Consider the following 27815-nt stretch of genomic DNA (forward strand, 5'->3'; position numbering starts at 1 on the left):
ACCTCCACACTCAGCTTCAGCCTGATAAACTGTGTAGGGTTTCAAGTCACACACTGTCAGTCTCCCAGGCCCCCTGACTCCACAGGACCTCCCTCCAGCAGCCCGTCAAGTTCCCAGCCAAGGAGCAAGTGGCAGGTGAGTGTTGACCACTGGCCACCTCCTACAGATACCCAGTGCAGGCTGTGTGTGCCCTGCTCCCCCTCCATGTTCTCTCCCTACCACCGGGTGTCTGGGTTCCCTAAGCCGCCCGAGAAAAACCAGAGCTAACCAGCCCACTAGGGGACCAAACCCTTGGCCTCGGCAGCCTCAGCAGCCCTGCGTGTGCCCAGCTGGGCTGGCCACAGACCCAGGCGCTGATCAGTGTGAGGACAAAGCCATCACTCAAGAGCTGAGAGCCTGTCTCTGGCGTCTGCTGCATACCTGGCACATCACAGGGTGGGTAGGGGTCCTTGTCCTCATCCTCTTCTCTGTAGTCGTCGATGGTAACCTGGGAGGACAGAGAGGTCTTGGGAGGAAGGGAGACTCTGACTTAAGTGGACTCGAGAGGGGCAGGTAAAGACCTAACTCTGCCATTCAGCACGGGGTAGGGGTATGATCTCCAAAGTGGGTGCTGTGTGAGTGTGTCTAGGAGGGCATCCTAGAGGATGCCCCTGCTTCAGAGAGAAGGTCTGAGGGCAGATGAGGAGCAAACTGGTGTCACCCACTACCCAGCCATGGACAGCCAGCACCACCCAGCACTGGTGCCCATGCTACATGAGAATCAACTTGCAGGTTCCTGCCTCCTCGCTAGACTGTGAGCCCCAGGTGAGCGAGGATCTCACTGGTGTTGGTCAATCCTGACACACAGTCACCATTCAGAAAGGATTTACTGACTCAGTGAATAAATCAACAAATTAAGGAAAAATCCACAGCTGACACAGTGCCTGAGTGTTCACGGTAGGGCCCTGAGTGTCCAGACCCTCTGATCCTGAGACACACCCCACCAGCCCCGGGGACAGACATCTATTAGCAATCTTTGATTTCAGTCCCCACTGAGAAGACATGGACACTGGTCAGGTGTGACCACACCATTCCAATCAAGAAAAAATAAGGTATCAGACCAGTTAAATGTGTATCACACCAGCTCTCTGTTTGAAGTACTGTTACCAGTTAAGTGTCCCACTTCACGCAGACCCTCCTGGAAAGCCAGCATCTGTGATGCGGTGCTACGCTTTCACTCTAAACTAGCACACACAACACTGCCATGGTATAAAGGTGATACATTTATGGTGCTATCCACAGAATTATTTGAAAACAAAGCGGAAAATGTAACCTATACCTTGTTGTCACTGTTGGCTATCTGGTTGACTTCTGGTTTGTTGTTCTTTTTATTTTCCAGACTTTCTTTTCTACAGAGAAGAGAACAGAAGGAACCAAGTAACCATCCCGTTTTATATAAAAAAAACTAATCAGGATTTTGAATCAACAGCGGCCCACTTAATTGGGAACAACCCTAACAGCAAGAATATAGCACAACCCACACTCAGTTCATCTCAGTGCACTGGATTCATAACACAGATCATCTTACTAAAATTCTCATACAAGGGCTAATCAGCATTGGACGCATCATTTATTTTATGATGCCAGAATTAACTGCAGAGATTCATTAAGCATGGGGACGTGACTCGTACTTTCAGCTTCAAGGGAATGAGAGCCAAGGGCCTGGGATCTGCCCAAGAGTCCATCTTTCTTGGTCAGCCTCTTAGGCCAGCCACCATCCCCACAAAGCAGTAGCATGGGGGCCCCCACAGGTCGCACCTACGACTGGCTCCCTGGGTCAAAGCCTTCATTCAGCAAACCTCCCCAGGGGAAAGGTGGTTACCTGGCAATCTTTTTCCTTTCCTTTTCTTCAGCTTCCTCCTTCTGAGCAGTATTCAAACTTTCAGCATCAGCCAAATTGTCTACTGCAATGGCCAAGAAGACATTCAGTAGAATATCTAATTTGAGAATGTTAAGGATGAAACATGGTTCCAAATGCAGCTATACAGGGCCAACAATGGCGGTGTCACACCCCTGTGCTCGAGAGGCTGGTGACAGGTTGACTGTCCCCTAGTGCTATATTCACTTGGTAAAGCCAGGAGATTGGAGCCCCATTTTACAAAAACAACCAGAACCTGTAGAAGATAAGCTAGCCAGAAGCAAAATTAAGATTCACTAAAACCCATGAAAACCTACAAATGCCAATATTTCCCTTTGTGTGTGTCTTACGTGTGTGTCTGTGCATCTAGGTATCTACTGATATGAAACACACTGCATAAAATAATCTGTAACATAAATGTAATGTTTTTACACATGTTGCATTTCACTTTATGCACTGTGTTTTCTTTCTTCTAAAACATGCACATCCACAACCTATCTATCTGGGGTGTGCTCTCCAAAATAAGACCCCAAGAAAGGCTATACCTTATTCAAATGATGACCACACAAGGCAGTCTGGGCCTTTCTCATTTGAAATGACCTTCCAAGTCTGCAAATACCTCATTCATTCATTTCACACTGACTGACTAGAGCACATCTAACTTACTGCCAGATGTGCCGGCCTGTTCTTCTGCATTGTCACACAGTGACTACATCTTTGACTCTTGTGGTTGATTTTTACTTTTTTCAAATAGTAGAAAGTTAGGTAACTGGACAAGTTACTAGCTTTTCGGCTTTTACTATAATGCTGTTTCTATAGTTTCCTTGAATGACTGAAAAAAACAAAAAACAAAAACATACTCTGAAGATGCCTGTTTCTTACTTGCCAGCAGTTAAGTACATTTTGGAGAAGCATAGGGATCAGAGGGCAACGAGCAGGTCAACGTGACTCCCTTCTCTCACTGATGCTTCCCTCTGGCTGATCCAAGGCCATCTGCATGCAAGACAATGGGAGCCCAGGAGCCCCGCGACAGGAGAGGCACACCACGGTCCCACACGCCCAGCGCAATCTGAACTCTCATGTGGGTTGCTGAACATGTCAACAAATACCACCTAACAAGGCACTGATAATGAGCGAGCTTCAGGGGATGTCATGCTTGACTAACCTATTCAAGTCTTTAAAGAGGGCAGAAATGTGAGTAGATTCTATTAAGACTGTCAAAACACCTCTGATACACTAGGATTACTTATTAAACAGAGCTGCAAGGCAGTTTGTTCTGGGCTGGCCGATGATTTGGCAACATGAGCTCTCCTCTGATGAACTTGGGGTAATTGTGGCTCAGAAAATGATCAGTGCTGGGAATAACTGCACTGAGAATTCCTACTAATGACGGCAATGAAGAAATACTGTGTCTCTAGTCTGACGACGACACCAGATTCTTTCAGCAGTAGAAAGCAAACCCAGAGTAACAAACCACAGGAAAGTCTTACAAGATTGTAACAGATGGTTTGCAAGAGCAAATATCCAATAGATGTATTTAGAGGTATTACCCACCAGACCCTCCTAAACACTGGTGTGCTGTGGAATTCATCTGACAAGACCTGCCAAGCACCTCTGACATGCTGGTTAGAGTTCTGGGAGCCGGGGACATGAGAGGAAACAGGACAGACTGGAGGCCTGGCTTCCAAGTAGTATCTATTCTAGCTGGGGAGACAGACCACAAACCATTTAAGGACTGCAGAGAGTGATACACCCACTATAAAGAAACTACAACATCTAACTGGAGGGAAAGTGGCTAGAGAATACTTTGCTGCAGATTGGAACCAGTATATGGCTGTGGCCTAGAGAATTAATCATGAGAAGAACAGAAAAGAAAATACTGATCATTCATTTAACAAACACTGACCAAGAGCCAACTGTGCATGATCTTGTGGTGTAAGTCACAAAGACGTGACTACAAAAAGAGACTGCGGACTCAGGAAGCTTATTGCCTAGTACTAGTTGGCAAGATGGAGAACCGCACCCCAGACTCCAGTAGGAGCCGCAAGTGATGAGGGGAGCATGGAGAGAAGCTGGCGGGAGAGCTCCCCTTGGGGCAGGGGTGGGCAGTGCGGCTCCCTGCCTCAGGATTTGTGTGTGCTGGGAGACGGGCTTCCACAGAGGACTCTGAAGTACAAAGTGCTGTTCTCACAGGCTTGCACTTGGGTTTCCACCGGCTGAAGAAGGTTCACTGACAAGCCAGAGAAAATGAAGGGGAAAACAGCCCAACAGACTTCTTAGAAGAAGATTCTAGACTAGGATTCTGTAAAATACAAAAGGGAAGACCAAGGGGCAGTATTCATACTTCGGTCCAAACTGTTCTTTCACTAAGCATTAATCAAGGAGCTCCACGTGCCAGGTCTGGTGCCAGGGCAGGGAGGGCACAGAGAGAAAGCAGAAAGGGGCTGAGCGACGTAAAGGGAGGTCTGAATTTTCAGAAACCTAGGGTTACAGTGACTCTGGCTGGGAAAAGGAAGAAAACAAGTCAGGGAAAGCACAACAGAGCAGCTGGCCAAGGGACACGTGATTCCCAAATACGTACAGATCAGCAGAGCAAAATGAGGGTCAGGGGAGCTGAGATCAATCCACTGAAGATATGTCCCCATCCATTCTGAAGGGTCTTAGGAAGTCAGAGATGTACCCCTCAACTTTTAATGGGGCTTAGAGTGGGCCACTCCAAAACATGCCAAGGTGGCATGTTGATGACTTTGAATTAAAGTTATTTGAGAAACAGCTGGTACAAGCAGAATATGCTGACCCACGTCTTTTCCCCTGAAAGCAGGTAACAAGCTCCCTGAAAGGGCATACTCCCTAAGCCGGGAGGACAGCGCTGGCAATAGGGGATCTGAGGTTGAGAAGGCTTTACAAACAAAGCTTGTGATTTCTCCGTTACTCTGCTATCCTAAGCAAACACTCGTTTTGTCAAATCTTCGGAAATAATTGATATTGTCTCTGGAAATATATGTGAAATGTATATGAACAGCCTGCTTTGGTTATTTCTTAGGTCCTACACCTATGGGGTCTTCGTATGTATGAAATTAAATGTGTTTTCCTATTAATCTGTCTTACGTCAATTTGATCAATAGCCAGTCAAAAGACCCTGGAAGACAAGGAACGCTTTTCCTCCCGACACTCTCAGGGAGACAGCACGCAGAGCACACAGCTTCGTCCTGAGCCATCCCTCGGGATGTGATGCCACGCGAAGTGGGTGACCACTGGTGCAGCCCACATGCCGCCTCAGGTTGCCTCCGTGGCTGCTCTCAATCCTCAAGGCCTGGCGGACACTCTGCCGCTCCTCTGCTGTCCCAGCAACAGCGGAGGACACACAGGAGCGAGGTGAGGATGCTCACTTTCCCATCACTCTGGCCACCACCGCCCCCACCCCGGGGAAACTTGGAGAGGAAGACAGCATATGGTGACGACAAGGTAGCCCCGGTCAGCCAGAAGGATACAGTTACCGCAAATGAAGAGGATGATGAAGTAGATGCAGACGATCATTCCAGAAGATGATGGGCCCCCGTATGCCATGATACCGTCATACATCACAGCATTCCAGTCTTCGCCTGTCAGGATCTAAGAAGCCAAAACTGGGATCAGCGGGCAGGTGGAGTCACAATTCCCATGATTCTCCCAAGCTCCTGGGGCTGCCTGGGTCTGGCGTACGCTGCCTTGCACAATTCAGTTTGCATAGAACAAATGCATCCATCAATCCATAGTCTTCAAAACATTACACTTAATCACACAAACACATGAGTTAAATATTTCAGTGAAAATAAGATAACATTCCACATAAGACGTGTGTACTCTTTGACTGCACATTCAGCCCCTGCTGATGTCTCTCTCCAGGATTGCTGTCTGTCTGTACATTTAAACACAAATATTCATACCCGGAGAAAACAGGCAGTTGGTATCTTATTTATTTTTTAGAAATAGAGGGTATCATACTCTTTGAATTTTCTGCAATTTGTTTTTTATTCTCCCACTCAATGATGTATTCTGGAGACCCTCTGTGTCACAGGATCACTTCATTCTTTTTAACTGCTGCCTAGCATTCCTCATGCTTAATCAACTGTAGAAATGGAAAATCATATCTACGATGGGCATCACTGCCAAACAGAAATTTGCCAAATGATTGGAAAAGGTAAAGCAATTCGTACAGAAGGAAATATAAATGGTTCCTGGCCACATGTAAAGATATTCAACCTCACTCCTAACAAAAGTAATATCAATTAAAACTACAATGAGAGACCACTTTCATTTACCAGACAGGCGGTGGTCAAAACATTTGTGTACTCACTATGCTGAAAGAGAGTGAGGCGACAGACAGAATCCACCCCCATCTAGCCTTAAAGAGAAGACTTAAGCAAGAGTGTCAAAGTTGAAAATGGACACACCCCCTTTAAACCAGCAATTCCATTTGAGGGGATTTATCCTACAGATCTAATATCACACATGAGCCCCACGATGTGCATTCAAGGCCACCCACTCAGCCAAGACACAGTGGAATATTCATTCACCAGCAGGGGACCAGTTCCATGAATTATGGCATACCCACAGCACAAAATGGACAGACACAGGGAGCTCAACCCAGTGCTCTGCGATAACCTAGAAGGGTAGGATGAGGAGGGAGAAGGGAGGGAGGTTCGGGGCCGGGGGGGGACATGTCTACCTGTGGCTGATTCATGTTGATATATGGCAGAAACCATATAGCAATACTGTAAAGCAGTTATCCTCCAATAAAAAAAATAAATGGAGGCAGCATTGAAAAGGAAGAGGCACTTTTTTATGGACCAATAAGAAAGATTCTTAAGGACACTTTAGGTGCTAAAAAGAAAGATGAAAAAAGCATGTAGAATGAGCTACCATCTGTGTAAATTCATCTGATTGTAGGTAGACAAGTAAATTTATTTACGTCTGAGCAAATACACTGGGAGAATACAGAACAATCTGCTTAACGGTGGTTGCCTCCCACAAGGGGAAATTGGTGGCTGGGTTGGAGACAGACCTGCTACTTTATATGCTTTTCTAACATTTAAATTCTGTGCCATACACATGTACTACAAAAACCACCACCGCCATGCAGGTTTCTCTGAAAGTATCAAAACAAAACAAAACAAAACAAAACGAATGACTCATCAGTGGCCAAAAATTAAGTTTAATTCAAAAAGCTGAGCTAGGGGACTTTCCTGGTAGTCCTGTGGTTAAGAATCCTCCTGCCAATGCAGGGGACACAGGTTCCATCCCTGGTCTGGGAAGATTCCACATCAATGCGGCAACTAACCCATGTACCACAGCTGCCGAGCCCATGTGCTGCAACTATGGAAGCCCGAAAGCCTAGAGCCTGTGCTCCGCAAAGAGGACACTGCAGTGAGAGCCTACGGGCTGCGATGACGAGCAGCCCCTGCTTGCCATAACTAGAGGAAATGCAAGCACAGCAACGAAGACCCAGCGCAGCCAAAAATAAACAAAACTGAGCTATATTATACTGTACTGTGATAGACCAGGCCTGAGCAGTGGCAGCAATTCCATTCACTTCAAAACGTCCCAGTAGGAAAGAAACCTAGAGATCATTCCTTCCAGGCTCTCATCTTTCAGAAAACAGTGACTTTACAAAGTCACAGTGCTGAGCAATGGAAAGAGCCATGGTGGGAGGTCAGGCTCCCACCAGGCCGTCCCGCCTGGCCTGCAGGACTCGCTGGCATTACATGTGAAAAGCAACAAGGGCAGATGGGTTTTTAAAATTTACCTGCCAGGCTCTGTCCAAGGAAGGCCACAATACACAAGGAGGGGGGTTTGAAACATCTCAGGTGAGAGCCAGGTGGGGTGGAAAGGCTGGGCCTCTGAGGGCAGGGCCACCTGTGAAGCCCCAACCCTGGGGCCCGCTTCTCAGCCTGATGTCTGTCAGGGCCCCGCCAGCACAGACATCCTCAGAGTCTGTGTGTCCCCACTCCATCACACGAGGGAGGACAACAAAGGGACTGCCATTGTCGCAACTGTTTAGTCACCCCGATTCCTGACTACACACCACAGCATCAGGACTTTAGAAGTCACATCTATGCATAAATCTGTTATAGCCAGGATTATAAAACTTGCCTGCCATCAAGAATGAGCAAAGTGCAAGAAGAGGATTTTAGACCCTATGAAACCCCAGAAACCTCATACAGTCAAACACAAACATGGGGTTGGTTTATTACTTCATAAAACATCCAGTGGTCTCACAAACACATGAGATCACAGCACATCCCTCTGGACTTTGATGCAAAATAGATGACTTACATGGCACGAAATTAATCAGAGTGTTATTAGGACAGAGGTTGCTGATACCATGACGATGGAATCATTTTGCCTTGTTGAGTCGTGGACAGATGAGAAGGTGTTTCCAAAGGCGCCGCCCAGGGAGAGGAGGGCGAGGCACTCACCTGGAACACTGTGAGAAGCGCTTGTGGGAAATTATCGAAGGTGCTCCGCTTGGTTTGTGTTTCGTCAAAATTAAACTTGCCACCAAACAGCTGCATCCCCAGCAAGGAGAAGATGATGATGAAGAGAAAAAGCAGAAGCAGCAGCGAAGCGATAGACTTCATGGAGTTTAACAAGGATGCCACCAAGTTGCTCAGGGAGGTCCAGTGCCTGCAAGTCAAGACAAGGGGGTGAGCCTAGGGCGCTGCCTGGGGTGCAGCAGATGGTCCCTGCAAGTGGGGTCAGGGCTGACCACCACCCACGGTCGGGAAACCCCTACGGCGAGCGCACGCGTCCTCACCTGGTCACTTTGAAAATTCTCAAGAGCCGCACACAGCGGAACACAGAGATGCCCAGGGGAGACATGATTTCCAGTTCCACCAGGATCGTCTCGGTAATTCCGCCACACACCACGAAGCAATCAAACCGATTGAAGAGAGAGACAAAGTACGCCTGGAGACCCAAGCTGTACATTTTGACCAGCATCTCACAGGTGAACAGAGCCAAGAGGACTTTGTTAGCGATATCTGGAAACACAAGGAGCACGTGTCCATGGATCTCACCGTGGGAGCATCTCTGACCCCTGTCCCCCCACCTCCCTTCACACCAGCTGCGGCTGGCAGAGCCCCAAGCTCTCGGCCCATGGTTTTGCTCTTGCCCTGTTTACAGATATGCGGCAGGAACACCCGTGGTCCAGTTGTCTTCCAGGCTCCAGTTCTGCTTGTGCTACCACCCAGACGTGTGCCCCCTGGAGAAGTTCCTTGGTTTCTCTGGGGTTCACTTTCACTAGCAGTACAATGCGGAGAGGCAGCTTAACACATAATCTCTGCGGCTTTCAAGGCCTGAAAGCCTACAAGTCTGCATTTAGACCATCGTATTATTTTGTTTGTTTCAGTCACACAAGAAATCTGTCTGGTCTTGCTTACAGCCCCAAGATCTAAGAAACAGATGCCTGTCAAGGTCACTTTAGAAAATGCCACCCAGCAGGCTGGAGAGTTGAGTAGAAACAGATTTGACTTGATGTCAGGCAGGACTTCACAACGGCTCAAAACTGTCCAACTAGGAATGGGGTGAGCTCCTACACCACCCTGCTGGGGCATTCGAGGTGGGTGAAGAGCCACCACTTGCCAAGGAAACTACAGCAGAAAATAAAGCTTCCAGTGGGCACAGGGAGGAGGGATATGGGGTCCCTTCCAGCTGCCAGATTCCTTGATCCCACACAGGGTTCAGACAATGAGCTGCCCTGGAGTCATTAGCTCCAAGGTGCATCACACACCACACAACCCGGACCGCACACTCTCGCCAGGTGCACCTCTGCCTGGCTCTGCCACCCTCCAAGTTCCACTGCTCACTGGAAATGGTCCTGGACAATCACACGTCCATCCGAAAAGACTAGACTGCAGCTGGGCAGCCTCGGGGATCCCCTGTTTGGAGCAAAAAGGGAATGGCTTCTGCTTATACCTTGAATCTGTGTCAACCAGTCAGGCTGGTTGTAGTGCTCGGAGGAAATGGTTAAGGTGTTGAGAAACACCAGGACAATGACCAGCCAGTAAAACGTGACGGACTTCACGGCAGCCCTACACCTTCTGCGACTGAATCGGTTCCAGCGGCGCCAGCGGCGGCTGTAAGAGAAGCAGACGTTACCCCCGGGATGACAGACAGACGCAGCACCTGATCAATATCGCTAAGGAATGACTGCACTCCAGAGGTCCCCACCAGGGCCGGGGTGCAGGGAGGAAAGATGAGAACAAATGACACAGCAATGACCAGACCTCATAAGACAAATAACGTTGGTTTTGAAATATGACTTCTTAAAAGCACAGTGTTGACTTGATCGTGCTATCAGTTTCCTTCCCATGGCTTCAGATAACCCCGTAATTTGTCATATGCAGCCCTCGAGCCGGTCAGGAAATCTAAGATGTTCAGAGTCACCAGCTTGTACACATCCACAGTTCACGTGCCCACCACGAGGCTCTCGGGTCTGACTGAGCTGTCAGTGCAGAGAGACGCCAGCTTATCATCCACATCTCTTGCAGCACCTTGATCATCATGTAGAATTTATCTGGCAGCCAAGGGCTCCCAAACCTGAGTTTTCCTTTTAGGGAACCCTTCAGTCCTTTCATAAATCTGGGAGGTAGCTCTGGAGCCAGAGAGAGTCATCAATGCTGAGTAGGACATGAGTCTTACTCCTGAGTCATCAGGTGCCCTTTCTAACTAGCGATGCTCAAAATATACCTTTAGGAGGAGAGCTAATATTGAATCATGTTTCCATACAAATAAAATGAACTGAGCCAAACAGACAAGCAGCATGTTCTCTACCAATTCCCAGTTGCAGGATGTAATTAGAGTATTCTCTGCCTCAGCCTGTCTCCCTACAGGAAACATTCCCTGCCACAGGATGGTTTGGTGAAGGGGGTCTCAGGGAAGGGCTGGCCGAGTGGCGGCGTCAGCCTGATCTGGGCTGTGCTCACAGACTGGGGTGGTGGGCGCCTCCTCTAGCACTTGAGTCAGGAGAATCTCCAGGCTGTGTCAAGGCTGCAGCCCTGGCTGACTCAGCTGCAATGCTCTGCTAAGAACACTGTAACCCAGGGACCAATGAAAGACTTGTGCCAATTCTTCGGCAAGACCTGGAACAAGCGAGGTGCATTGTATTCCTGCTCTTGCTATGTGAGTTTCTGATGGTAATAGCAGCTGGAAACGTGATAACCAGAGTAGAAAAATTCTAGTGAGGACACTCAAAACTGTTCCCACAAGACTGGGTTTCTCCCATGATGCATAATGCAGTACACACAAGCAAGGTGGCCTCAACAACATCCAGCCCTGGTGGGTCTATTCATGCTGCAGGGACAAGTGACGGGTGTCGCCCAAGTCCAGGGGAGGCACGGTCTGTGGCCCTATCCTGTAACAGTATGAGGGCTGTGGCAGGTAATTACCCACACCAAGTGCTACGCCCAGGTTACTGGGTACAGGGGGAAGGAGAAGGGAGCTACAAGAGAGCTGACGGGTCAGGGAAGGCTTCCTCAGAAAGCTGAGGTTTGGGCTGGCTCTCTCCCAATAGCTGAATAAGGATTAGCCAAGGGTGCACAGGGAGGGGGCAGGTCACTCCACTTAGCTCCCGCCAAAGAGACTTGGGTGGGAAGAACTGGAGTGTGTGGTCCATTTGACAGCTGGAGAGGAGTCCAGAATAACAAAGTGCAAAGTCTGGGAGTGGTGTCTAAATACCCCAGAGGTAAGAGGGTGATCTGGGGGCCAAATTACGAAGAAATTTAAATGCCCTCTGGCAACAGGAAATTCATGAAAGTGCTTTTCATTATGAAAACACTGTTAATTTTTTTTTTTTTTGGCCTCGCCACACGTGCTGTGGGGTCTTAGTTCCCCAACCAGTGATCAAATCCGTACCTCCCTCATTGGGAGTACACAGTCCGAACTACTAGACTACCAGGAAAAGTCCCCTTAATTTTTTTTAAGACAAGTTTATTAAGATATAACTTACATATGGCAAAATTGACTTCTTCTTAGTTCTAAAATCTGTAATCACAACCACAGTGAAGATGTAGAATATTTCTATCACTCAAAAAAATTATTTCATGGCACTTTATAGTTAATCCACTGCTCACCCTAGCCTCTGAAAACTACTGATCTGTCCTCTTTCTCTATTATTTTGCTTCATCCAGGATCCTATCAACAGAATCATACAAATATATAGCTTTTTGAGACTGGCCTCCTTCATTTAGAAAAAGCTCATTTGTGATCCATTTGTGTTGTTGATCTCTCAGTAGTTTTTTCCCTTCTTGTTGCTAAGTTTCAGTCCATCATATGGATGAACTATAATTTGTCTACCTTACCATCTGATGGGCATCTGAGTTATTTACAGCTTTCAGCAATTATAAATAAACATATAAATGTTGTATTTATCAATTATACATATATAATGTTTATGAATATAAACATTCATGCAAAATTTTTTGTGTGTGCAAAAAATGCATTCATTTTTCCTATATAAATACCTTAGAGGTGAATTGCTGGGTCATATGGTAAACATGCTGGACTTTGGAAGACACTGACAACTTGCTTTTAAAATGGCTGTGTCACCTGACCTGTGGCAGTGTATAAGAATTTCCACTGATTTGCATCCTTGTCAAAATGCCAGCTTTCAAAATTTGATTCATTCTATAGGTGCGTCATGGTATCTCAACTGTGATTTTAATTTGCATTTCCCAATGACCAGTGGTCATTTCATGTGCTTATTTGCCATCTACATGGACTATAGTCTGTCAGGCTCCTCTGTCCATGGAATTCTTCAGGCAAGAATCCTGGAGTGGATTGCCATTCCCTTCTCCAGGGAATCTTCCCGACCTGGGGATCGAACCCGGGCTGCCTGAATTGCAGGCAGACTCTTTACCATCTGAGCCACCAGGGAAGCCCCCTCTAAGACTACATGCCTACTAAAATCATACTGTCCATTTTTATTGGGTTGCTTTATTATTACTGATACTATTCTTATGTATACTGGATACTAGTCCTTTCTCAATTCTGTTTTGCAAATATTTTTTCCTCTAGTCTGCAAATGATCTTTTTCTTTCAAGAAGTAGTAGTTTTAATTTTGATGAAGTCCAATTCATCAGTTTTTTCTATTATGACCAGTGCTTTGGGCTTTGTACCCAAGAAACTTTTGCCTAACCCAAGGTCACTTAAATTTTCTATGTTTTCTTCTAGGATTTTTACAGTTTTACAAAAAGAATTCCAGAGTCAGAGGAACTTGGTGGGCTACAGTCCATGGGGTGGCAGAGAGCTGGACACGACTGAGCAACCAACACTTCACCTTCAGTTCTATTCCACTTAAAGTGAATTTTTGTACACAGTGGTAAAAGTTTCTAACTGAAAAATAATACTTATATGGGAAAGTAACAAATCACTGGTATACAGTTCAATGAGTTTTTACCAACTGATTATGTAACCTGCACTCAGAGCAAGTAAAACCATTACGAGCAACTCGGAAGACCTTTTGAACTTCCTTCCATGGAAAAAGTTTTCAGCACAAAAGTGACAGGAAGTATCTCTCTTAGAGAAATGACTCTGGGAGGGTATACAAAAAGGGTTGATTAGGCAAACCATTATTCACGGTTGCATCTTACTGATCTGGTTTTTTTTTTTTTTGGCGGGGGAGGTGGTTCTTTGGCACCTACCACAGTTCTACAAGGCAGGTACTTACTGTTTACTGGGCACGTTGACCTTCTACATGAATGTTGTAAAATAATCAGTGTAAAATAATCAGGCCTAGAGCAATTCTACATAAAGTTCAGAAGTCAGAACACAAAAAGCGCACACAAGTTTAAAAAAATTATGGAAAGAAGACACTGACCTGAGCTTGGACTTTGAGATGGCTTGACTGAAAGACAGACAGAAAGAATATGATTCCTGTTAGGAAGGCTCCATGATATGTTCCCCTCCACATTTCAGCAGAGATACCATAAAAGCCATGCATGGAAGCCTGGACCCAGCACCCCCGGCTCCCGAAGCGAGCCAGCTGGGGTGAGCATGGAGCAGGGGGCCAGGCAAGAGAAGACTCTTAGCTGCCTGAGCAGCCCTGGCACAGGTGGAGATGCCAAGGGTTCTTCTCCCCCTCCCCAAACTGCTCACGCTGCAGCCAGTGGAGCTGATCCCGCCCAGAGCTCAGCCCTGCATCTCCACAACAGCACGTGCTGCTGCTACAATGAGAAGAGCCCTGGGCCTGGAGCTCCAGCTCCGCTCTTTACTCACTAGGAGAGCTCGGGCAAGCAGCACACCTTTTTGAGCCTCAGTGTGCTCATCTGTAAAATGGCAAGACAAACCCATTCCCTACCTACTTCATGCTATTGTAGGAGGGCACAGCAGGAGGAGGAGGAAAATTTACTTCATAAACTGTTGAGTGTCCTTCTCCTAACATCATTTTTATGAATCTCCGCCGAGATCAGATTCTCTTAAAAATGACACCTGTACTCAACAGGCATAAGACCTAAAGGACACCAGCAGAAAGCAAACAGAAGAGAATTGCATGGGGCTCCCCCAAAGCAGGCGGTGCTCGGTGCCCTGCGCGCGGCTGGGGTGCCTGCTGCTGCAGCCCAGCGCATCCAGTAAAAAGCCAATGGGTGCTCATGTGAAGGCATCCTCCAGGGTGAGGAGAGAGGGGTGCAGGGCTCCAAACAAGGTGTATGAGCCGAGAAGGACAGGGTCTCGTTATCCAGCCGCTGCGCATGAGGCTGGGAGAGCCTGTAAGTGACGGAAACTTAAATAGGGAGCACATTCTATGAGCAATTCTGCCATACAAGCCCTTCAAAGCACTGACGCCAGCACCAGGCTCAGAGAAGCCTTTACCCCCAGCGCCGACACCCAGAGGGCCCGGCCTTGGCAGTGCCTCTTCTTCTCCACCAGCACCTAATGGACACAGGGGAATTGCCGGGTTACCTGGCTCAGCCCGGGGCAGGTTCCATCTCAGCAGGACGGACCGCTCTGGAGGATGAGGCAGGTGACATGCTGGGGGCCTGGGGGGCCAGAGTTAGGAGGAGGACCAAGGGGTCCAGGGTGAGCCCGCCCACCCCTCTTGCATATGAGGCCATGGCTCCAGGCTCCACCGAAACCTGGGCGACTCACTCATATCTGCTTCTCTAAGAAGCCAGGAGGAGCCAAGAGGACAGCGCCTCAGCCCCACTCACCAGAGACTCCCGCAGCAGCCTCGGTTCTCGCCTTCTCCGCTCACGTTCTCTGTGTTCACAGACTCCGTCTCACTGGTGGGCATGCTGGCTGCGGGGAGAAGAAACGCTTTAGATGGTGGCGTGGCTCCAGGAGCTGGTGATGGACAGGGAAGCCTGGCGTGCTGCTGTCCACAGGGTCGCAAAGAGTCGGACACAATTGAGCGACTGAACTGAACTGACCAGCTGGATGCCCTGCACGCCCAAGGATGGGACGAACGCGATCTCTGCCTCCAAGATGAGCCTCTGGGAAGCTGGCCGGAGGGTGAGGAGCATGATGAAGGGCCCCCAAGGACCTGACTGGCAAAAGGAAGTGCTGAGAAGCCAGGTGTCTCCACAGAGGAGCCTTCACTTCCATGATCTGCTGAGGAAACCCAGAAGGTATCCCAGCAGAAAGAGAAACCCACTATCCAACTTCCCAAGGAAAGAAGCCTGGGGACCAAAGTGCGTCCTGTTGCCGTGGCCAGCGCCAGCTTACTCTTCTGATTTCCAGGTTTTCCCTGAGAGGCCATCGCAACATCTCAGTTACAGCTACATCTTTCCTCGTCCCCAAGTCAAGAAGTACTCTAGAACATCTGTGAACAAACCTAAGATTTCATAAACAAAGTCTTACTTTAAATATACTGAAGGAGAGGAGATATTATCAAGGGAGGAGCATATGAAGGTACCAAGCAAAGAATCTCTTTTAAAATGGAAGTATTCAATTCATTTTCCGTTAATCCTATCTGATGTTCTTCTGCCCAGCTTGTGAAGCCAAGATGCTGAAGACTGTCAGTTAGATTAATAAAAAAGACACCGTTGACCAAAGATGCCTGCCTTAGAGCTCAGAATACGATCCTATGGGGGAAGAAGGTTTTCTCCCAACCAGCGACCAGAGGGCAAAGTTGTCTGTGGTCCCAGTGCACCAGTGTCTCCGGGCACTTCTCCCTTCCCCACAGCATGGTTATCAAGCAGAAGCAGAGGAAATGGTGAAATGTACCCACTCACTCCACTTGATTCAACCCTAGAAACGTCACCAACATGTGCTAGGGAGCAGGCGGCAGAGGAGGTGCGGGACACAAAGAGGGACCCAGCTCTGCACCTGTCCTGGAGGACCCAGAGGAAAGGCAGCATCCAGTGGACTTTGGTCCACCATGACCAGAGCTACCTCAGGGGTCTGGGCAAGTGCCGTAAGGAATGACTCACTCTGCTCTGGGGTTAGGGGCCGTCATCAAAAGTCGAAACATGGGAGAATCACCCCACACGTGCATGTCTTTGCCCTGATGCATAATTGTGAACTGCAGTGACCTTCTGGTTTTGGAGACCTGATGGCGTCAACAGGAAGGCCTTTCCCCTGCAAGCTCTGCCCATATGGCTCCTCCTCTGAAGGATGCCTGAGTTTCAGCTGTAAAACCTGGCAGTGGAGCCTGGAGTGCCGTGGGGAGAAGTCTGAGGCCAGCCCAGACTGGCCTCAGGGCAGCGCAAAGGAGCGGGACCAGAGAGCTCTGTCTGTGCAGCTGCACGGCCGTGGACCCTGCTCGGGGGAGAGACAGGGTGTGAATGACAGGGATGGACGTGGACCTGACTTGATGGGCCCAGAGAACTGAGAAACATCTTTTCTGAGGCACCAAAGAAGACCCCTTCCCTTCTGTGAGCACCCAGAGGACTGAACCCGCCAGGGTGAGGGGGTCTCAAGAGCCATCTCCAGGCACATTGAGGCAAAGGCTTCCAACGAGAAGGCAAAGTGAGCAGAATTACAGACTATATAAAACAACCAGTACTCTCACTTTTCTTCCTTAGTCAAGTCAAAAGAAACCAACGACAAATTGATTCACTTTTTCACAACTCCATGCAAATACACAGACACAAAACCAAACAAACCATAAACAAAAGCCCCACAATCCAATCACAGAAAAACCTTAAACAAAAAGCTCCATCAAGAGATAGAAACACACATACACAGGAGGGTGCTCGTGCAGTTTGCTTCTCCATGACTATTCCATGTCTGACTTCAACAGAAAGACTAAAAAGTCGTAAGAGTCAGCCAAGTTCATTGTTACAGGTTACTCCCACAGGGTCACCCTTTTCTTCAGGAACCAGACAAAGAAAATCATGGTGGGAGACCCTTACAGATATGACCAGGAGTCATCTCTGTGGAATGTTCTTCTTGGTGGTTACTGCCACCACTGAGGGGACAGAAGCTGAAAGCAGCAGGGAGGTGGGGGCCACTGGTGGACGAGGGTTCTCGGGCCTCAGCGGGGTCCTGGCTCTGCCCTGGGCAGTCCCACCTCTCTCCAGGCTTCTCCAGGTCCGGTCTGTAAAGTGGGAACACTATCTCTACGCTCTGGAGGGTCACTTCCCTCTACAACAGTGCAATACTTCATGGTTCTAATATTAATCATGTTGTAAATTCAGCCACTATGTCCAAGAAGAGCAAACTTCTTTTCATGGGCAAAACTCTGTGGCTTTTTACTCTCTGGGGCCATGTCCCATTACGCTATCAATAGAATCACTGCATGTAAGCTCTGGGAGTTGGTGATGGACAGGAAAGCCTGGTGTGCTGCAGTCCATTGGGGTCACAAAGAGTCAGGCACAACTGAGTGACTGAACTGCTGAACTGAACTGACCGAAATTCAGTCACTGTTTCCAAGAAGAGCAAATTTCTTTTCATGGGCAAAACTCTGTGGCTTTTTACTCTCTGGGGCTATGTCCCATGATAATATCAATAGAGTTGCTGCGTTTCACTCTTAAAGCTTGTTTTTCAAGTGATCTGATCCAAACAGATAACTCACAGCCTGCCCATGGGAAAGGTGGGGGGACGTTACTTTGCATTTCTGGTTTCATGTCAACTAGTGACTGAAATGTACAAGCTGCTTCACAGACTGAGGTTGGGGGTGCGGAGATAAGAAGTCAAACTGAACTCCCCAAACAGAAACTGAGGCTGACTGTGGGGCACGGTGTCAGGACTGTACTGACAGAGAGAATCCTCCTGCTCAGCAAGCGGGCTCCATCCTTCAGGTGAGATGGGACAGTGGTTGAGAGCAGGCCTCTCAGGTGGGCCAGGTCTAACTTTACCCCCACATTTGTGACCAAACATCTCCAAGGCTTTTTTCTCATCTGTTAAAATGGGGTGTACTTGTAACTTCACAGGGCTGTGGGCAGAACTGTAAGAGAGGAGGTACAGAGTGATCCACAGTGTCAGGCCGTCAGTGAGGCTTCTACATGACGAATCCATCTTCTCAGAAAAGCTTTTCTGGAGCTCCCTGGAAGCAAGGGGACTCTCTCTGGATGATCCAAGTCCAGGGTCACTTCACCCCACCCACTTCTACAGCCACACAGAGGATTCTTGCGTGAACAGCCTTCTACACTTCTGACCCAGCCTCGGCCTACACTCCCAGTTTGTATCACATTTTCTGCTTTAAGCTGAGTTATTTTAACCTAGCAACTTTTCTGTCATCCCTATTTGACATCTGCAGAGCCACAGAACCCTAATAAACAAATCTGCTCTGGAATCATGCCCCCGGGGGCTCAGGAGTAAGAGAGTAAGGGGCAGGTGGAGGAAGAGAGCAGTGACACCACCAGAACGTGGTGACCTCATTTGGTCCCGGAAATAGATGTGGATCCAGTCCCTCCACCCGAGCCTCTGGCAACCTTCCCACCCCGCCTCTCCCTCCCTGCCATAGGAGTGTTCCCTTTTTCAGAAGCATACAAGACACCGGGCCCAGTGGGCATAACCAAGGAGCTTGTTTGTACATTAAAACATTTCACCCTTCACTTGCACCAGACATTTTTTTTTAACGTTCCTAAATTGATATGCACCTCACTTCACTTAGCCCCAATAGGATCTCATCTACATTTTAAAAAATCAAGACAGGAGAATTAGAGACTGTTAGAACTGGAAGGGGCTTCTGAGAGGACATGAACGAATGCTGTGATTTCACAGATGAGAGAACCAACCCGCTTGCCTTGGGACACACAGCTCAGATGTGAGAGGAGAAAGCTCTCCTGTGCCACCACCCCCGTGCAACAACCCTGTGGCTTTGGTACATCCTTAAATACACTGCTGTGTGATTCAGTATCAGTACATGTTGGTATGTGCACTGGTATACACTTAAAACTCCACAAATCAAAAAGCTCCAAAAACCAAGTAAGCCTGTTACCTGCCAGCCATGCTGTGTGGTCCTAATGACCCTCATCAACCCCTGGAAACCCGGGGTAGAGCCAGACCACTTCCAGGAGGTCAGCCCAGCAAACGGGGAGGGGGGTGGTTATACAAAAATACAGGTGTGTCAGAGACTACTGGGACTTCATAAAAGCCCAAACAGAAAGACTCATAAAAGCCCAAGGAACTAAAACCAAAGATGTTTATCAGAACACGTGGCATTCTCCCTAACCGGCTGCCTCAGCATCAGGACTGCCCCATTCAGGGTGACCACCCTGTCCCCGTGAGCGTTCAGCATTCACTGCTGACAAATGACTCGGCCTAATTAGGGCTGCAGCAGAGAGACCCCCTCAGACAGAATCTGGACCCTCCTATAGAAGGAGCCAGGGCCATCTGCATGCAGAGAGGCTATCAGTCCTTTTTCCTACACATTTCAGGAAACTTTAGAGCTTTGTTGAAGAAGTTTTCATTTTTTAAATATAAATTTGAAAGCAATTTTCAATGACTCCAGCTGAAACCAGGCATTAGAACAAGCCTGTGGCCTATGCCGCAATTCTGACTGGCCCTGCATCTGCCAGGCACTGTGATTTCTAGGGAGAGCCCCAGGGCAGACCCTTGGGCTTCCAGCGTGTGCATGCTGAAAAGGGTCCTCCAGTGGTAGGTTGGCGAAGGGATGGTGCCAGCCAGCAGCCCGGGACACCCTGGAGTGTGAGTGAGAGTTGCCAGGGCCTCCCAGGCAGCCTGGCTCGGCCCTTGCTCTCTGTGGAGAGCAGGTCACACTATTCCTCTCTAGGATCTAATTGTAGGACCCAGATGCCATCATGGGTGATGTCACATGAAATAAACCAGGAAACGTGCTGTTTTTCAGGCCAGCTCAAGTTACCTTCACCACCATGTAAACATTCCTCTATCTAGCCGTCTCTCTGAAGGACAACGCACTTCTCAACCGTATCCGCCTGGCCTGTGGATTCAGAGGGAAATCAATACACAAGTGCACGCATGCACATGGGCATGGATGCGCGTGCCCAGGAGTCACAGTGCGTCTGCGTGCGGATCCAAACAGGCAGCCCCCAAATTCTGGCCCCTCCCCCCACTCACAGGCACAGCAAAATCCCAGACCAGCTTCCTGCCTCCAGGACAGACGTCAGAGAGGCTTGGTCTCTGTCATTGCCGGGACAAGTCCCTTTTCTTCCCAGGGCTTAGTTATTGCATCTGCAATTGATCAATTTCATTTCTAAGACCCACTTACCTCTGACCTGACAGGACTGCTGTGAAGAGGAAACACTCATAGGTTGTTTGGTTCTACTCCCAGCACCGAGGGGGTTTCTCTTGCAAGCCCCGCCCCCAGCTCAGCAAAGAGAGCAGGAGATGAGCAGTACCCTGAAGTCACAGTTCACCCCTCAGGAGGGTGGCCAGGAGGCCAGCAGTCGGCCTGTTACGGCTGGTTCCAAGTCACCTCCAGGCAGGGCACCCTGGGAAGTACGCAGCACAGGAAGGAGCAGCCCCCAGGACCCTGGCGACCCTTGCCAAGTGAGCCTGGAGCTCGGCAGGCCCCTCCTGGAGCAGGTCACACGGACAGCCTCGCTCACAGATGTCCCGGGCCTCCAGGAACCCGGTTCCCCTGTTCTCCACGGGATGCGCTTTCTTGCACACTCAGGGGTCTCTTCGAGCATTTCCCTCTATGCCCGAGCAGCCTAAAGCTTCTCGCTCTTTCCTTTTAAAGGCGGGGGCGGGGAAGGTCAGGTTAGATAACTGAGCAGTGGCAGGATCATAGCTGCCTTCCTTGGGGACAGGGGCTCTGCAGCCAAGATCTTGTGTTTTTATCTTATTTTCATGACAAGCACGAGCAGCGCCATAACGTCCCCTGGAGGAATCTGCCTGTGCTTGCTAGGGGTGACACGCTCAGCCGTCACAGGCTCACAGACTCTCATTGCTGTAAAGAAGCCAGGCTCGTGTTGGAGAATGTGGGTCAAGGCCAGACCAAGGTTTCCCTGTCTAAAGCAAGAATTATGCCCTGCCAGCAACTATTTCTGTATGACCAGCGACAGTGGGGGCACAGCATCCCCATGAGGGCTCCCACCCCACCAGCATCACCAGTAACGCCAGGAGCCTTCTTTTGGGTCTCTAAGTATTTCATTAAATAAACAAAATACAGTAAGTTTTCTGAAACATTAGGCTGCTTCCTAACCCTGCAGATCTCAAGGCTAACCCGGAATTCTCAAGAATCCTTGAAAAGTCACAAGGCCCAAGCACCAGCTGAGGAGGTGGGGGGTGGGCGTACGTACAAGCTCAAGGAGGGGTCTCTGCTCTCCTGGGATAGGAACCACTCGTCTGCTCATGGAACTTCTCAGAGCTGGAAGCCTAAGTCAGTCTCTGCAAACTTTTTTCTGACACCATCACAGTATTTCCTGCTTAGCGGAAGCCCATTTTTCCTGCAAAGGCCTTAGGAGGTCCCCACGCCCAGCCACTTCTTCACAAACCCAACTCCCAGCAGGGCAGCGGCACGAGTCAGCTGTCTCCGCCCCAGATTCAGGCCCACTCTCAGACAAGTTCCTTCTCTCGGAGCCGCCACGTGCTCTCAGAGTGACAAAGGGCTCATATCTGTACCCACTCTCCCTTTCCACTTTGGGACCTTCTGAGGACAGTAGGACTTGAACACATCCTTCATTCAGAACACCCAAGACTTGCTCAAGTCCAACTCCCATCACCTCTGCACTTGGCATTCCCATGAGCGAGCAAACAGGGCACCGTGAACGCTCTGCTCTCCTGGCAGCTGGCGCTGTGTCCCCAAGTCTGAATCTTCTCATGGAGGCTCCTCCAAGGTTGTTCCTTCAGTTCAACCTTGAAGGAAAAGCACAGGGATGGCTCCAGCAGGCAGGACACCAGCTGTCTGCATAACTGCCCTGCATGGGGACAATCCTGATGCCAAGCCCAGAGATTCCGATGACAGGCTGTGTTTAGTATTATTTTACAGCATAGACTGAAACTGTTTCCCCCATAAGCCCTTTCCCCATTCCCATTTGTAAAGGCAAGTGCCCCCAAATCATGGCATCCTCTAGAAGTCTATTTTTAACTTCATTCTTGAAACTAGCACTACTAGCTTTAGCCTGGTCCTGGGCAAACCAGCCAGGGACTGCAAGACGCAGAGGCCAACTGAAACATGTAACCTGGAAAAGAAAAATCAATCAAACAACATCACTGGAATTTCCAAACAGTTTAGATTAAAAAGCATCATTTGGGGGGAAGTGTTTAAAAAGTCTGTCTTCCAGTCTAAGAATATTCATGCAGAATTAAATAAATCTTCTGAGTTGGTTCAGCTGCTTCTTTAAAAGGTACAGTTCAAACAAAGAGGAAACTGCAATGCTGTCTTGGCTAAGACACATACTAGGGGAATAGACAAAAGGAAAACAGCATGAACAAGTTTCAAGGAAATCAAATGAAAATACAGGCATCTCACAAACACACCACACAGCACATGCAGCTCACACCATGCCATGTGTAAGGAACAGGCGTCAGAGGTCTTGGGAGAAGAGTCTCCCGAAGAGGAACTTCAGGCTCAGCAGTTTACCGTGATCTTTAGCCCTGCGTTGGCGAAAGCAGCAAAATCTCCTTTTCTTCTTATCCTCTTTTAGCAAGTCGGCCACTGTGACCCCTTCAGTGGAACACAGGCAATTTCATTATGCTTCAGTAGAGGGCAGCAACAGCAATGCCAACAGGCCTGAGGATGCTGAAGGCGGCCCCGTCCACCGGTTCTGATAGGCAAACCCCAAATCTGCCCCCCTCCCACGAAAAAATCTACAGTTCAGGACCTGACCAGCAGAGTGAACGTGCACCTTCCGTGGCTAGGATACTATTACGCCTGTCTTCAAAAACCTGTCCTATGCAGACACAGAAGACAGACCTGTGGACACAGTGTGGCAGGGAGACGGTGGGCCAAATGGAGAGAGAGGAATGGAAACCTGCACATTACCATATGTAAAATAGATAGCCAGTGGGGATTTGCTGAGTGACACTGGGAACTCAACCCGGTGCTCCGTGACTACCCAGAGGGGTGGGAGACAGGATGGAGGTTCAAGAGAAAGGGGACATATGTATACCTGTGGCTGATTCATGTTGACATATGGCAGAAACCAGCACAATATTGTAAAGCAAATAGTTTGAAAAACAAATAAACAAACTACCTGTCCCAAATAAACCACCAACTAACCCACTCTGGACAAATGTTCCCAAGGTTTGGCTTCCCGTCTAGGAAGGGCATTTAGGGAGAGGGCACAGTGGCAGGATCCTAGGTGCTGACCGGCTCTGTGAGTCCAGCCAGCATCACCCCACGCAGCGAGACACTGGGGGTTAAAGCAGTAGGTTCTGGACCTACACAGACCAGGTCTAATCCCAGCCCTCCCACGAACTGACTAAATGACTGTGGATGTGTTACCCAACAGTAACAGCACTTCAGAGAGCTGCTCTAAGAGAACAGTACATACAGTGAAACATAATGATACAAGCACTGGCGAGGCGCAGCCAACCACGACAACTCCCTTGTGGCCACTGAGTCTCAAGACAACGATTCCAGGGTCTCCAGCCCCAGACAGCTCTGTGATACAAGGGGTGCTCCAGGCTGGCAAATCTCTGCAGTAGAGGCCACATGCCCCAGGGCAGCGCAAGGGCAGCAGAAGAAATGGCGAATGGACACAGGGCAAGCTTTCACACACAGCTGCTCAGAGTGGGAAGTGATGTCACTTGGCATAACACTCACATTTCTGAAACGGGCCTCCTCTGGGACCCAGAAAAGCCATTCCTGGTCATCGCTCCCACAGGAGCCTGGGCACCGGTGGCCACACAGGTGAGGCATTTTGGGGGCTAGAGGCGGCGAACGTGCAGACTATGGCAAAACCTCGGTTCAAATCCCAGCTCTGCAGCAGTCATGCGGCCCCGAGAGGCTGCTTCATCTGTCTGTGCTTCGTTTTCCTCTTCTGTCAAGGTCTCGCCTCACAGTGGTGTGAGGAGTAACAGACTCGTGTACCCACAGCCCTCAGAAGAATGTCTGGCACAAAGGAACCACCTGGTAAATGTGAGTGATGACCTGGTGTTCTTTCATTCAACCAGTAACCATTGGGAGCTCAGACATGTGACAAAGACCCTGCCAGGTGCCAGCCGCCCCATGCAGAGCCCCGGAATCCTGCCTCCATGGAGCTCCCAGTCCTGCGGCAGAGGAAGACAGCGATCACGTGAGCAAGCATAAAACTACAACTCTGGTAGCTGCTCTAGAGCCCACATGCTCCATGAACCACACAGTCCACTGTGGCAGCTTTAAACCGGCCATTTATTGAAAATAGCCAAAATGTTCTTTCAAAACATGGAAGGATAGCCACAGAACACGGTTCAGTGAAAAAAGACAAGTGGCAGGGCCAGCTGCGCTGGGAGATCTAGTGGTGAGGACCAGGGAGGGTGCTGTCTGTGCAAATGCAGGTTCTCACGTGCACAACTGGGGCCAGAAAGAGCAGGCTCCCAACTGCCAAGCCTGCTTCTCTCTAAGAAGAGGATGAGCGAATGATCATGCTCTATGCACCTTGGTATTAAATGAATTCCTTACAGTGGGCAAATAGCACTTATGTAATCAAAGTATATTAAAAACAAACGCTGCCCTGAGTCAGAGCTTCACAAACCTGGCTGCCTCATCACGGCAGTGCAACCATCCTGAAGTCCGTCTCCCACTGGCTCCCAAGAGGCCCGACCCCGGCAGATGATGCCTCCCCAGGACCACCCGGGGTGGGGGGTCTCCCATAACCCCAGCACTGGGCTCCCTCCAGAGAGGGCAGTTGCCCTGGATGTGTGTTTACCCTACACAGCTCTAACTGCTGCTGTTTTCTTGATAGTTTTTAATTGAATGTTTTCCATTTTGAACTTGCACCCTGAGGTGGTTTAACCATGATGAGAGCAGTTTTGTAAATCAACATTTGAAGACACAACCTTTTTCAACAGGACCAACAAATTTCCATGCCTTGTGCTTGCACACAGCTTTGCCATCTCTGGTTTTCTGCCCACCCCACAAATCAAACATGGCTGTAAAAGGCATCAAAGTGACACATACAGGCGGGAAGTGACAGCTATGACGACCCTGTGTGCCGAGGGGGCAGCATCCCAGTGGGAGGCGGGCAGGGACAGTGCTCACAGCCTCCAGGACTGACCTGATGAAGAAAAGACAGGGGTTCTCCCCTGCAGTTCTCTCCCTGCTGGAGTTTTAGGGTGTCCTTCCCCTCCCTTCCTTTGGGCATCCAATATCCCCACTGACAGGGAATACGGATCACTCATAGTTCCCTCAGGAAAATGCCTTGCTTTTCTGGCCAGAGTTTTAGAATGAGCTTCCTTTAAAAGGATTCCATTATTTTTAATGCTATTTTTTCTTAAGGACTAATCACTGACAATGAGAAGAGTTTAAAATAGAATATGAGGCTTTCAGATTTTAATGGCCCCAGCAAAACTCCATTGTTCACTCAGAAGCAGCTGCATACGTCTAAAAAATCACTTTGAGATTTGGCAGAGTTTCTTAAGGAAGTCGAAGCTCAGCAAAAAGATAGATAAATTATCCTTGAAAATATCCCAAATGCTCAGGAACTAACTTCCAAGGGAATCTTGTCCATTCAGTTAATTGTGTAACACTAGCTTTCTAACAGCAAATATAGGGAACAGGCATCATAAATAATCTGTGGACACACAAAGCCAGAGCTACCTGTCACTGTGGTCCCAGACAGCCCTAAAGGTAGGGACCGCACTGCCCCTCCTCTGTCTTCTTCCAAGTGTGACACTTGGTATGCTGGCATTCAGGAGTCCCCAACTCTGGCTTCACACTGAAGCCTCCAGGGAGTCACATCTGGGTCCCGTCACCAGCAAAGCGGCATGGGGGTGAGGCATGGCACCAGGAGGCAACCCCGCTCCCCAGGTGACTGCCACGTACAGCGAGAGTTGGGCACCACATGTGCAGACAGTGACATTTAGTAGCTCAGAGAGAAGAGATAATGTGAGCACATCTCCAAGTGCTTGATTTGAGATCTGTTCTCTGACACCAAGGTAGAAACAGACTTCAAGGGCCAGCAAGTTGGGCTGCTCTATCTCAAAAGTGACTGAGTAGACAGATTTGTTTTCTATCAATACTTAAGAACCTTGTAGTTCTTGAACAGTAAGGAATAGGGATGTGGGTCCTAAAAGGTGTCCTCTCTCTGAGTTTGGGTAGGGATCTAGTAGAATCTCCAAAAACAATTTTGTTTCAGGTCAAGTTTTCCTGGAGTTTGACGACAGCAGCAGCAGCAAGTCCTCTGACAGCTGTGTCAACTCCTACCAGTTACGGAACACTTAATTCTCATGACAACCCTGTCATGAGGAAAATATCTTTTTCCACTTCCAGCAGGAAAGGAAACTGGGGCTCAGCAATGTTGGGTAATGTGCCTAGTGCTCTAGTCCAAATTCCAAGTCACTCAACTTGATAGCAGCCACCTCCAGACAAGGGACGTGGCCATCCTCTCCAGGCCCGCCCCTGTCTTTCCATGGGCTTATGAAACCTGCTGTTATCAACAGTCCCCTCTGTCTAGGCTGAGCCTCAGCCATCAGGGAGGTCTCTTCTCAAATTGTCACTCAATTCCTCCATGTCTGGGAAGAAACCATCCCAGTGCACCTCCAACCCAAGTGAAAAAGACAGTCAGTAGAGTCAGCATCCTGAGGCGGTACGGGCACAGTCAGGAGCTCCCCCCGCCCTTCCCCAGGGAGGACACAGCACAGGGCCGGGGTGTGGGGTGAGCCTCACACACTCAGGGGGGACATCGGCAATGCCCACACTTCACGGCCTGCTAACAGGTACAGAGACCAGACTTGGCGTGTGTGGGTGCTAAGTCAGCCACTGTCGGCGGGTGAGGAGGACCACAGAGGTGAACCCCTCCTCCCTGTGTTCCGTGACAAAGGGGAAATGGCTGGCAGCCACGGAGGCCCCAGTGAAACCCTGGCAGGGCTGCTCCCTCAGGAAGTCTGGGCTGCGGGGGAATGCACTTGCTGGGAGCGGGCTTGGGGCTCTCTTCTCAAGTCAGTTAAACCTCAACACGGTTCCCACAGCCTCGGATCTATGTTTCCATTTCCAACCCTGACCCGCCGGGGGTCTGGAATTCTGATGACTGGGGAAATACCAGTCTCCTGGTATAATGTCCTCGCTCCACAGGACACCCCAGCACACGAGCCCACACAGTGTCAGCGTGCACCAGAAGGAGGTGCCGTTCCAGACCAAGCACAAAGCCGGTCCCACGTGCAGACGCAGAGCCTCACTGCGCAGGGCAGAAGCCACGACGCTGACATCCCCGAGACACAGAGCAGCTTTCTGGGGATCGGAGCTCCCATTACACAGTGAATTCTGAGGCTCTGCAACTTTTAAGAGGGCTTTCCTTCCTTCCTTGCTTATTAAGAAATACACTTAGGGGTTTTGAACCTGTGTACCACTCTACCTTGTTTATGCCATTTCATTAGTGTGAGAAGCACTCTCCTTCAACCTTTCACAACCAAAGGCTATATTTGTCCC

At 49.2% G+C, this 27815-nt stretch overlaps 1 protein-coding gene across 5 annotated transcripts in view; it reads right to left on the reverse strand.

Moving 5' to 3' along the window:
* CACNA1D (calcium voltage-gated channel subunit alpha1 D) overlaps nt 1–27815 on the reverse strand; it is a 344231-nt gene that overhangs the window by 83352 nt on the left and 233064 nt on the right. For 3 of the 5 annotated variants that reach the window (XM_043886202.1, XM_043886201.1, XM_043886203.1), the window contains exons 10-18: nt 15085–15172; nt 13755–13781; nt 9854–10014; nt 8694–8919; nt 8356–8563; nt 5389–5509; nt 1862–1976; nt 1319–1388; nt 421–487 (exon numbers count right to left, since the gene is read on the reverse strand). In XM_043886202.1, coding sequence (XP_043742137.1) covers nt 421–487; nt 1319–1388; nt 1862–1976; nt 5389–5509; nt 8356–8563; nt 8694–8919; nt 9854–10014; nt 13755–13781; nt 15085–15172 — 1083 coding nt within the window. Of the gene's footprint in view, nt 1–420; nt 488–1318; nt 1389–1861; nt 1977–5388; nt 5510–8355; nt 8564–8693; nt 8920–9853; nt 10015–13754; nt 13782–14746; nt 14807–15084; nt 15173–27815 lie in introns of all 5 variants that reach the window. The other 2 variants (XM_043886198.1, XM_043886200.1) reach the window with 1 other exon arrangement.

The sequence above is a fragment of the Cervus elaphus genome, chromosome 24, assembly GCF_910594005.1.
Source record: "Cervus elaphus chromosome 24, mCerEla1.1, whole genome shotgun sequence".
In the NCBI taxonomy this organism is placed as follows: Eukaryota; Metazoa; Chordata; class Mammalia; order Artiodactyla; family Cervidae; genus Cervus; species Cervus elaphus.